Raw genomic sequence first — 12,957 nt, 5'->3', positions numbered from 1 at the left:
TGCCTGGAAGATCAACTATGAAAGCTATACATCTTCTTAGACAACTTATTGAGAGAAATAGAGAGAGGAACAAAGATTTGCATATCGTTTTTATTGATTTGGAGAAGGTATACGATAGAGTACCTAGGGATGTTCTCTGGTGGACAATGATGAAGAAAGGTGTTTCTCTCAAGTACATTAGTATAATTAAAGATATGTACGAAGGAGTAGTAACAAATGTCCGCACTTATGCAAGGGTGACTACCAATTTTCCTATAACGGTTGAGTTACATCAAGGATCTACATTAAGCCCTTTCCTATTTGCTATAGTGATGGATGAGCTTACGAGATCAATTCAAGAAAATGTGCCGTGGTGTATGTTGTTTGTTGATGATATTGTTTTGATTGATGAGTCTAGAGCTGGGGTTAATGCTAAATTAGAATTATGGAGACGGACATTGGAAGCAAGAGGTTTTAAGTTGAGTAAGAGTAAGACAAAATATATGGAATGTCGGTTTAGTAAGCAACGAAGTAGTGATGGGAGTGTAGTGAAGTTTGGTGAGCAAGAAATACCGGTGGATGATTGTTTCAAATATTTGAGATTTATCATTCAAAAGTATGGAGAAATTGATGGAGATGTAAATCATAGAATAAAGGTTGGGTGGATGAAATGGAAAAGTGCATCTGGAGTGTTGTGCGATCGTAGAATGTCATTGCGGTTGAAGGGAAAGTTTTATAGGACGACTATTAGACCCGCTTTACTATATGGTACGGAATGTTGGGCTGCCAAGAGACATCATATTCAAAAAATGAGTGTAGCTGAGATGCGGATGCTTAGATGGATGTGTGGAAATACAATAAAAGATAAGATTCGGAACGAAGAGATACGTAAGAAGGTAGGTGTTGCACCCATTGAAAATAAGATGCGAGAGAATCGTTTACGGTGGTTTGGACATATTCGACGAAGGCCTAATGATGCTGCAGTTAGAAGGTTGGAGAAATGGGAAAATATATTAGTTAAAAGAGGTCGGGGTAGGCCTAGGAAGACTTGGATGGAGATGATAGGAAAGGATATGAATGCTTTGAACCTCACCGAGGACATGGCGTTGGATAGAAATGATTGGAGGAAAAGGATTCATGTGGAAGACCCAAAATGAATTTCTTTTTTGGTTCATATCGCTGACCCCAATTGTTTTGGGATGAAAGCGTAGTTGTTGTTGTTGTTGTTGTATCCTTAATACAAAAAATCATCAAAACCGAAAACATGCAAAGTAGGGATTTCTACGTGATTATTCTTTTTGTCAAACACACGTATTAGATTATTAAGCCTATAATTTTTTTTAATGTTGGAAAGGCATATCAGATAAACTTGCAGATTATCATCAGAAGCAAAAACATGTAGATGTAGGGATTTCAACTTATTATATATTTTTTTCCCTCAATGCCAAATCCGCATATCAAAAATTTTCCCTAGGCTGGTAATGCATATTAGGTTTATTTGCAGTTTTCATAAAAAACAAAAACACGCAGATACCATGATTTCAACATATTATATCTTTTTCACTGTCAAACACACGTATCAAAATTTTCCCCAATGTTGGAAATGCATATCAGGTGTATTTGCAGATTTCCAGCAAAAGCAAAAACACACAGCTGCAGTGATCATATCCATTAACATACAAAAAAATTAACCATCTAATGAAACATAAAACACATACATTTTTTAATGTAACACCAGGTTTCTGTACATAAAAGAAAATGCAGGACCCCTAGCAGAAACACGACGGAATGTTTTTGGCACAGAATCATCCTGACAAAAATAAATAAAATCATGCCTCATAGCAAATTGCGCAGGTTTCTAATCTTTTGTTTTTCTTTTAGTTTCAGATGCATATTGAGAATGCCGAGCACATTCAGAGGTGTATTGAAAACCCAAAACACATTTAAATGTGTATTGAAAACGCAAAACATACTCGGAAGCATCTTGAAAACACAGTGCACATTCAGAGGTGTATTGAAAACACAGAACACATTTAGATGTGTATTGAAAACGCAGAACAAATTTAGATGTGTATTGAAAATGCAGAACATACTCAGAAACATCTTGAAAATGCAGAGCACCACATCCTTGAACATTAAACAAAATACAGAATAGAAATCCTACATTTTTTCACTGGTTTTCCTCCTCCTGCCGCCGTGATCTCGTGAAGCCTTTAACCGGACCGTGTAAGAGAGAGAGATGAAGGAGAGGTGAAGGAGAGAGTGGTTCACGCCTACTGGGAATTTTCTTTTAAGGGTTTTCGTGAGAGGAGGTTGGAGAAGAAATGGGGAAAAAGAAGGGTCGTGGGTGAGAGGTGGGGGTCGGTTCCCCTCTTTTCTCCCCCCCATTGCGTGAATAGGGGTTTTCACGCCCCCCACTTTTCCTTTTCTTTTTGGGTTTCACATTTTTTTTTTCATTTTATGTATCACGTTATTAGGGTTCAACAATGAACCCCTTTCACGTATAACGCCCCATTTTTATTTTATTTTTTTTAATTTCGCCATGGCCCTCACGCGTGATAGTGTGTGCTTTAAAAAAGATCGCGAGTTTGGATCTTCTACACGGGCATCCGCGATCCATTATGTTTTTGGATTCATGTATGGAGTATCCGGGTCCATCCAAAGATCCGAATTTTCTAGTATTAAAATTAGAGCTTCAAACTTTCGATATGGATCCAACATTAAAATTTTAATTGGACCATTACAATTTCGATGTAAAATCTATACTAAGATGTTGGAAATCCGATGTTAAAGATCCAAACAACGCATTTTGGATCTAGTATCGGATATCCAACCAAGGTTTCTAGAATCTGATATCGAAGATCTGAAAAATATCCAGGATCCAATATCAAAGATTCAAATAGGATATCCGATATTGAAGATCCAAATAGGATATCCGAGATCCAATTTTGAAGATCCAAATAAGATATCCAAGATCCAATATCAAAGATCCAAATAGGATATCAGGGATCTGATATCAAGATCCAAATAGGATATCCAGGATCCAATATCGAAGATCCAAATAAGATATCCAGGATCCAATATCGAAGATCTGAACAAGATATCCGAGATCCAATTTAAATAAAAAGAATAGAAATGAAAATATTCTCATACCACATTTTGACCATGAAATTCAAGTCTATTTAGGTGATAAAATTTACAAGTGTTACACTATGGTTGTCACCCATGCATACTTTGAGGGTGTGTGTCGAGGATCTAGCTCGCTGGGTTTAAATTCAGATCCAGATAAGTTTCCTGATTTAAATTTTATGGTGTTGCATGTGCAGCGAAGCCTTCTCTCCATTTCCCCCTTGCTTTCTCCCTTGCATGTGTATGGCACACTCCCAATACTAGTTTACATGTCATCTATCAACTAGAACAAATTCAAATATAAACAAGTTCGTGAAATGGCATCAATGCATCATGCTCAATTATCTGAAAACTAATCATTAGTCCATGACTCTATGTGGTGCATGACCATGGAAAAAATTCATCAATTTATGTAGCAACAGGAGTTATTTCAAAAGCAGGTAGCTATATGAAGTAACCATCTGGACCTGTCTACACACATTGCCCATACTTTTTACAGCTTGGATTTATATTTCATTTGTGTGGGTAACTTTTGGTGATTTCCTCGTAATGCCAATTGCTGTGTTCTTCATGAAAATATATTCTTATAAATCTTCAGGTTACCAAAATCCTTTTTTTCCTTCCACTGAATTTTTTATTGTAATACTTAATTGATTCTTGGAGTAGTCCTTTTTTTATGTTTAAAATCTTTATCCTGATCTCTTAATGTTTGATGATCAGGTAGTGATTGGTGGTCCATTTCTACCACATATTGAGCAAATTCTTCGTGAGAAAGCTGCCATAATGGGTTCACCATTAGTCTCTGCATCTGACACTGGAATGCGCAGCATTTTAAAGGGATTTTTGACCAAAGATGGAAAATTTTATCAATTATGTGATATAGTCATCAGACATTTAGGCCTGCAGATGGTATGTCTGTGCTTATTTTAACAGTCACAGCTTGATTTTATGAATGCGGTATAAATGCATCACTGTATAAGTGTTGTAATCACATTTAATGGCCTGCCTTGAAAGCATAATTCTGTCTTCACTGGGAATCTTAAGAAAAAGTATGGCTATTTCGTATGCAGATCATTGAATTATTTGATCTTAAGTTGCAAATGCTTGGATGCCACCAGCTTCAAAATGCTGTTACAGCTACTTGTGTTGCACTCTTTCTGCGCAATCAAGGTGAGAACTTTTAAGAGGTAAGAGTATTTTACTTTGTTTACATACTTACACCTGAATAGTGATATGCTTATCTTTCTCCTTTTTTGTTGCCTACATTGGTATTTTATTTTGTTCTTCGCTCTTGAATTAAAGTATGCATTATGTATAACTAAAGGGCTTCCTTATTATTCTCTTCTAGATGGTTGAAAAGTATTTCTTCTTTCTATATGAATCCTGTACTCTTCTAAACAGCTATGAGGCTAAAGGATGGAATATGACTATTGAGAGTTTCAAATGCTTTACACGGTTTGGGCCAGGCTCTGTGAGGCTCAATTGCTCAATCAAAGCCCAAGAGAACTTGTCTCTTGAATTAGTTGTCTGATGAGGACAATATTAGACCTCAACCATTATGATCAATTCAGTAAGTTCACGTACATTTGAAGCTGACCATCTGGACCTATAGTTTGTGAGGCTTTTCTTCAAGAAGGTTAAATCAACTGCTAGTTTTGACTGTTGAGGATGTTATCTTAATCAATAGTACATCTGTCTAATGGTTACATTTAGTGAGGCCATTTAGGCTCTGTTTGGTAACTTTGAAACAGAGGTGTATTGCGGTTTCCCCAATGTGCTCTCTTGCTTTCTGCTGTTTGGGAGCAGTGGTCTTGTCAAAACAATGCATTGGAAATGGTGTTGGCAGCCCCAACACCACATTTCAACACCATTCATAAGAGGATGTTTTTGGCAACTATATCCTCTAGCACTATATTTTGGCAATACATGAAAATGGTGATTTCATCCCAATGCAAGGCTCTCAAACAGAGCCTTAGTTTTGTTGTAAAAAGGTAGTCACATTCATTACATGTGTATCTGCCTTAAATACACTTTGATTTTTTACTTTAATATACCACCTGATGTTAAATTGGAAAACATATATGAGAATTAATTGCTTTATAATTTCTCTCAAACTACATGTTCACATGCACACACATTATGCAACTTTGCGAAATGTCCACAGTTTCTCTCGTGTTCTCTCCACAAATTTTCAACAGAGGAAATCAAGCTGTCTTCCATGTGCATATAGGTTTTTTCACAATGAGATCTATCCATACAGTGATGAAGATTTGGAAGAAAAAGGTCTTTTTGCTATTCCTTGATCTCAAAGAGACTTTATCAATCATGGATAAGAAATTGATATAACATTTTAATCTAAACCTATAGGTGTATTTATCATTGTTTAGTAACTTTAGTCACTGAAAGTCTTGCTTTAGATAAAGTCAATTTTAACCAGAAAATTTGATTTTATTGTCATCAATTTTTACAGCAACTGTAAGCTCAGATTGAACAAACACATGCATATACTTTTTTAACCCATGAGGATGTTTTATAAATAAGAGTCTCTCGATATATATATATATATATATATATATATATATATATATATATATATATATATTCAACAATGCATTTTTATCAGTTTAAGCTATTTCTATTTGCAGTGCTAGAAGTATATCACTGGGGAAATGAGTGTAATCTCTGTGTTGGTACCACCATTCTTTCTTTTTTGAAATGCTGGTACTACCATTCTTATTGATACTATTTGAAATGCTAGGATGGGACATATCTGATGAATCCATCCGTGCTGGATTGGAAGATACTTTCTTGCTTGGGAGATCCCAATTTCTTACACACAAAGAGGTCGAGTTGCTAGGGATTTCTGGAACCTCTGTACTGGTTGATGGAGGTATGGTGCTAAACAGATTGATCTATATTTTTTCATTCAATTTTGAACTTTCCTGATGACTTGAAATGATCTTCCAGCACACACTGAAGCGTCTGCTGTGGGTTTAGCAAACATGATTAAGATGACACAGGTGGATCACAAGTCAGCTTTAGTGGTTGCTATGGCAAGTGACAAAGACCATTCAGCTTTTGCGTACCAGCTTTTGTCAGGTAATTTTTTCCTCACTGCTTCTGCTGGCTTTGTTTTTCATTGTCACATCTTTCAGTACACAATGGACTCCATGGATTCTTTGATGGTAAGGACTTACTCCTTGCATGACCAATCATGATGAACAGTTGGGCACAGACATTCCAGAGATTGCCTGACTACACCGTGGCACCCATAATTGGTTAGCAATATCCAATAATATCTTGTATGCTATAGCAAGAAGAAAATTCTTTCTGTTGATAATCATAAACACAACCAGGACTCTCAAATTTGTGCCCCAATTGATACAGGTTTCTGAGAACATTGCTAATTACAGCCTTACACCAAGTTTTTTTATTACAATGAAACAAATTAACGAAAGAAGAGAGCACAAGCAAAACCCAAAAGAAATGACTAACAAATTATACTTATAGATTGTCTCAAAGTGAGCATCTTCATGTGGATCTTCTAGGAGACTTGTGGACTGGGTTTAAACTTTCCATACTTGTAATAAATGTGAATCCAAGGACCAAGATATCTAGGAAAATGTATATATAAAATGTGACTTGCTTTTTGATTTGCTAAATTGAACTTTTCATGCATGCAAATTGATGCATCAAGTCCATATGAAGGTGAAGCTGAAGCTTTCAAAGGTAGGGTTGCATGTCAATGTGTTTTATGTACTACGATCCCAAAACACAAAAAATTGAACCCTACAAATTTAGATTATTTGTATATGTATTGTGATCATTAAATTGAATGCTTCTTAAATATGTCAACTCTGTATATGTTGGTTTTTTCTAGGCTGGAGTAATCAACTAAGCCTTGCAGACCCTACTTGGATGAATCCATTCTGAATTGAGTTAGACAACTGAAGGCTTTTCACCCAAGTCACACGGACTCGGCTAAAAGGCCGGTGCACCCGCTTCGACACGCCCCGACACGGGTGCGGCTTTGGACACAGTCAACTAAGTGTCGGACTCAGTCAACGCACCGGGGCTGAGTCCGTCCACATTTTGGATTCTGTCAACTTTGACCGAGTCTATTTTTGTCCATTTATTAAAAATAATTTGGTAAGTTGGTGTTGTTACTTCAACATAATTAATTTTTTATTTTTGCTTTAAAATTTACAATCTTTTATATATATATATATATATATATATATATATATATATATATATATATATATATATATATATATATATATATATATATATATATATATATAGCCGTGTCCCCATGTCCAAATTTTTTAAAATTGCTCCGCACCCGTGTCACACCCGTACCCGCACCCATGTGACATAGCTTTTCACTTTTGACAATGGATATATTAGAATCATTAGATATCTCTGCATTAGTGTGGTCATGAGTTCATCTAGACAAGTGGGGTAGACCGGAGACTTGGATAGACCCCCACTTATTTGTTGTATTTCAGATTCATCCTTTTCCTACAACATGCATTTGAAGTTAAGTTGTCTAGATATATATGCACTTTTTCTGCGACTTTGAAGTTAAGCTGTCTAGACATATATACACTTTTTCTGTGACAGTTATATATTTATAGAGGATAATAACAGATCAACACATGGTTACATACTATTCTAGATCATGTAAGTGTGAGAATCTCAAGGGAGTTATTGTCTATATATGGTCTTTCATTGATATTAGCATATCTATCACTAATCTATGCACTTAACAAACTTAAAAATGAAACCGTTTTGATGGATTAATTGTCACTATAATTTTATTGAATAGATTAATTTATTTAGTGGATGACAATTTATTAGCTGTACTTTAGAAATGCATGGTGCTTTCTATGTGTTCTCTTATAGAACTAAGAAATGCCCATTATGGTGACAATGCATCAATTTACCTTATTTTTAAATTTGCTATAAAATTGTGGTAAAGGTGTTGATTTCCAAGGCCATGGGCATACATTAATAGCTTGTAAATGTTTTCTGCAACAAATTTATATGTGGTGGTTTCTGAGGGCCAGAACAGTTATGGAATTTATTGAGATCACCATGAAGATGGACATCTTTTAGTTACGGCCATGAAAAATTTAACCATACCTTAAAGTCTGTGCTACTTTCTTGGGTTGCAAATCTGCACCTTTTCAAATGCCAGGCAGCTTTTTCAGACGCTATTGCTGCATTCAATCATTTGGCAATATCAGTGCAATACTTTGTTTATTGTTTGTTCTGTGTGTACTATATTTCTTACTTTAAGGAAAGTAGCAAAGGAATGACGGCAGCCATGCGTATATAAATTGATTTTGGATTTTTTCAGGTGTTAGACCGGATATTGTGATCTTCACAGAAGTCAGTATTGCTGGGGCAAAGTCTCGCTCGACTCCAGTATCTTCATTAAAGGAGGCATGGGTGCAGGCAGCTAAGAAACTGGAAATAGATTTTCAGGACTTGGGGATGATTAAGCATGAGAATCAACCACCTTCTAATGTTGACAAAAATGTGGTGTGTTTTGTGGGATGTGAAAGCGAGTCCGTGAAGAAGCCGATAACTTTAGCATCTACACTGCTTAAAAGTAGAACAGAGGATAGTCATGGTCTTATCGTCGTTACTGGCTCTCTTCATATTGTTGCTGCAGTACAGGAATCTTTTGATTATTGATCCTGAATACCACCCTCATTGATGTTAGTAGATGAACTAGAGATGGCAAGAACTGAGGTGTGCCATTCAAACTTGAATTTTTCCATACCGTCTCATGTTTTCTACGGACTCTGTTCAAGATTTGATGTTCGTTTTTGAGCTCTAGGCCATAGGCATTTGGTTATGGGTAAATATTGGCAAGTAATGAAGGTACGGAACTAATGAGCTAGAAATCATAGGCGCAAACTCAATCTAACCACATAGATGTGCTCAGCATGGTTTGTTTGCTAAGGATCAAGCCTTGGATCATGGTTTTTGATGTAAAAATGTGATCTTTTGAGTTATGAAATTTTGGCACATTGTAGCTGTTGATTTTTGGACCCCTTCCTACTAAACAAACAGTAACATTTGATCTAAAAAAAAGAAAACAGTGATTTCTACTCATTAGTTCCGTACCTTCATTAGTAGCCAGTATTTACCCTTTGGTTATCTATATAAAATATTATGGTAAATTTGAGTTGATTGATGCGCCTGATAAGCCCAAGACAGTGACCAGTAGGAAGCGGTCAGGTCATGCTGAACATGAGCGATTTTGCTCATGCTGACATCGTGGCCATCCGATTTGCATTTTAAAAAGTTCAAAAGTCAACAAAACCACGTGTCATTCATCCAAAATGCAAACAGACGGCCACGATGTCAGCATGAGCAAAGTCGCTCATGTTCAGCATGACCTGATCTGCGCCCTGACCAGTAACGGCTATGGATTTTTGGAGAGATCTTCAAAATGTTCATTTTTCTTAGTTGCCATTGGAAAAATCTCACTTAAAATAAAAAAAATATTCGAACACAACGAAGCAGAAAAAAGACAGGATTGCTGATAAAATTGTCTCTCAAGATGAAATCATTGTTATTTATTTTTGTTCTTTCTCGTCGTATGGAGCTTCAATCCCGCCTCGCTTGACTTGCTTCATTCTCCTGGGAATTGCACGGCCTCTTATTAATTAGTCTTAAAAAAGACTAATAAATTATAAGATGTTACTCCATCAAGAAACCTTAGAGGCACTTTTTGTTTTGTGCCACTAATCCACTAGAAAGACCGGAGAGAGAGAGAGAGAGAGAGAGAGCGAGAGAGAGAGAGAGAGAGAGAGAGAGAGAGAGAGAGAGAGAGAGAGAGAGAGAGAGAGAGAGAGAGATGTTTCAGAGTCTGGCAGGGGTGAGCTCTAGAATTAACTAAACTAACTAGTGGTTCAATAGCAAAGGTTGGGCCTGCACGAAAAAAGTGTGTTCATACAGCAAGATTGGAACGTGAGATCAGATTATGATTTTACCAGCAGTTTTTAGATTTTGCTAAAGTCATATTTCTTCATACTGTTGTAAAAATTATCGATATCACAAATTGGTGCCATTCGTAATAAAATCTTCAATGGAGAAATCTGAAGAGATGAAAGGATAACAATGGTTTTTCAAAAAACTGTTCGGGTGAATAAAACGAATCCAGGAATTAATTTTGAAATATCAAATGCTTGATGCTATACTTTTTTACGTGACATAGGGATTTTCACCTAATGCGTTAATTGAAAATTCATTTTCTAACCTTAAAATATACCAGCATTATGAGATCCAACCCAGTATCTGGTTTGGATAGGGTTTGGATTTGGACCGGGTTTGGGTCATGAGATCCAACTTGGGATCCATTTTGAATCGGGTTTGGATTCGGATTGGGTTTGGTTCATGAGATCCGACTCAGGACCCATTAAGTCTGAACATGGATCCGAACTAAGTCAGATCATGTATGAAACTGGATCCTACCCTTTTTAAGGTGCAGAACTAGTTTCATGACCGATACGGTGCATTTTGGGACCGGATTAGAGCCTTTTCTAACTTTTCTAACCGGTTCTGAGGAGACTATGTTGTCTTGTATCTAAGAAACAACAAGGGTTTTCTCATCCATTTTTAGGGGTTTATATGCTTTAGTACATGTATCGGACTGGTTTGACCGTTTTCAAACCGGTCCAGAGACCTTTTTGACCGGTTTGAGGCCATTTCAGACCAGTTTAGAGTACTTTTTTATTGGTTTCAGTACGGAGACCCTGGGTATTACCTATAAAAGCATGTCTTTGTCATCTTAATCATACTTTTATGTGTAATTTTATCATGGATTCATGACTTTTGCATGCATTTGATGTTGCTTTGTGTTAGCTAAGCGTGAATTATTACTAAATTCATGACATATATGATGTGTTTTATTAAAATTTTATTTGTGCATTTGAGATGCAACATGAGTTTGTGTTTTTGATGTTATTATACATAGTTTGTCATGAATATACATGCATTATCATGAGTGCATGGGTATGCTCTATAATACAAATATGTTTATGGTAAAAGATCCCGATTAACTGACTCATGCAATCATCAAAGTGATCTGAGTTGTGTTGATTGATGATTCTTTAAATTGTATTAAAATTCGGTATTGTGATTGTGTGTGACCATGAAACAATGATTCTACCCAAAGATAGGTCATTGTATTTCAAATTTACACACGGTATGATAATAGGCACGTATACTAGCCCACAAAGCATGTTCATGCCCAAATATATAATGCCAAATTGCCTCTAATCACATGATCTGCTAGTTTCATCAATTGAATTTAATTATTTGAGAACTAAGGAGTCTAATCAACTTTGAATATTATCGTTTCCACCAAAGTGAAACGATAGTGACCCTATTATGCTTGTCTTAGAAAAGTGAATAATAAGTGATCTCAATTTTATCTTTTCAACATGAGTCACGTTTGAGTATTTATATGGTCTTTTCATTTCGTTTTTGCAGTACCAGGTTCATTGATCATTGACGGTTCTAATAATATTCCCATCTTAGATGGATCCGATTTTTCAGATTGAAAAAAATAGTATCATTCGCTCTAGGTTACATGAACATAGATATGACTCTTAGAACTAACAAACTTTCGGCTCTTACAGAGCAAAGCACACCCAATCAAAAGGTTGTTCATGAGAAATGGGATCACTCAAATAGACTTAGCATGTTGCTTTTGCAATCAAGAGTGATGAAGAACATTAAAGACATCATCCCTCACTACAGGATAATGAAGGAATTCCTTGGAGCCATTGAGGCTCAATTTGTCAGTTCTAATAAGGCTAGGGCCAGTACCCTGATATCCATATTGATGTCTATGAAATATTCTGGTGAAAGTCACATTCGATAGCATATTTTGTAAATGAAAAATATTGCATCTCAGTTGAATGACATGAAGTTTTCCATTTCAGAATCTTTTCTAGCCTATTTGATTTTGACCTTATCGTCTACTGAATACAGACCCTTCAAGATCTCTTACAACACATATAATAATGAATAATCATTCAATGACCTTTTGACTAAGTGTGTTGAAGAGAAATAAAGATTGAAAGGTGAGAAAGTGTTGAATCCACATATGACTTTTCATCAGAGAAAGTATAGGTCGGGGGCAAAGAAGGGTTCATTCAAGAAAAATAACAAGAAGAAAACTTCTGGGGAGAGTTTCAACTCTCAGAGTAGCGGTTATTCTATAAAGTGCTTCTTCTATAAGAAGAAGGGACATAAGAAGGTGAATTGCTTGAAGCATAAAAAAATATTTGAGAATAAAGGTAATGAGTATCTCATGAGTATAATTTAATTCATATTCTATTGCATTGTTGCTGGATTGATTTTGGTGTTGCAGTGCACATTGTCAACTCTTTGCAGGCATTTTTGAACAAAAGAGAACTAACGAATCATGAAAGAAGCATGTTCTCAGGAAACATGATGTGTTTGCATGTCAAGAACGTTGGAACCTACATAGTCGTGTTGGAGTTTGAATTCAATTTGGATTTGGTTGATATATTTCACGTTTCATCCTATATCCAGAACCTTATTTCTATTTTAAAACTTGATAAGTTTGATTTTGCATTTAAGTTTGAAAACTCCAAGCTTATTATTGTTAAAATTTTTATTCTTTTTGGTTTTGCATATGTGTGTGATAATTTGTATCATTTAAAACCAAATTTCAAATCCAAGAATCTTGCTTCATTGAGAATACAATGATTGACAATAAATGTGGCCTAAAGAATGATCAATAATATTTGCTTTGGTATCGAAGGTTAGGACACATCTCGAAAGAGAGAGTCCAAA

General features: G+C 35.8%; 1 protein-coding gene across 1 annotated transcript in view; it reads left to right on the top strand.

Annotated features, from left to right (window-relative positions):
- The window catches only part of GLA1 (Folylpolyglutamate synthetase family protein), a 50,786-nt gene extending 41,702 nt beyond the window's left edge, over positions 1-9,084 (top strand). The window contains exons 6-10 of the mRNA XM_090009855.1: positions 3,829-4,017; positions 4,179-4,278; positions 5,867-5,998; positions 6,076-6,207; positions 8,474-9,084. Coding sequence (XP_089865981.1) covers positions 3,829-4,017; positions 4,179-4,278; positions 5,867-5,998; positions 6,076-6,207; positions 8,474-8,814 — 894 coding nt within the window. The 3' untranslated portion in view covers positions 8,815-9,084. The remainder of the gene's footprint in view (positions 1-3,828; positions 4,018-4,178; positions 4,279-5,866; positions 5,999-6,075; positions 6,208-8,473) is intronic.
- Positions 9,085-12,957: the final 3,873 nt, after the last annotated feature.

The sequence above is a fragment of the Nuphar pumila genome, chromosome 6 (genome assembly GCF_984573655.1).
Source record: "Nuphar pumila chromosome 6, dmNupPumi1.hap1.1, whole genome shotgun sequence".
NCBI lineage: Eukaryota > Viridiplantae > Streptophyta > Magnoliopsida > Nymphaeales > Nymphaeaceae > Nuphar > Nuphar pumila.
This window is presented reverse-complemented; position numbering and strand designations above follow the sequence as displayed.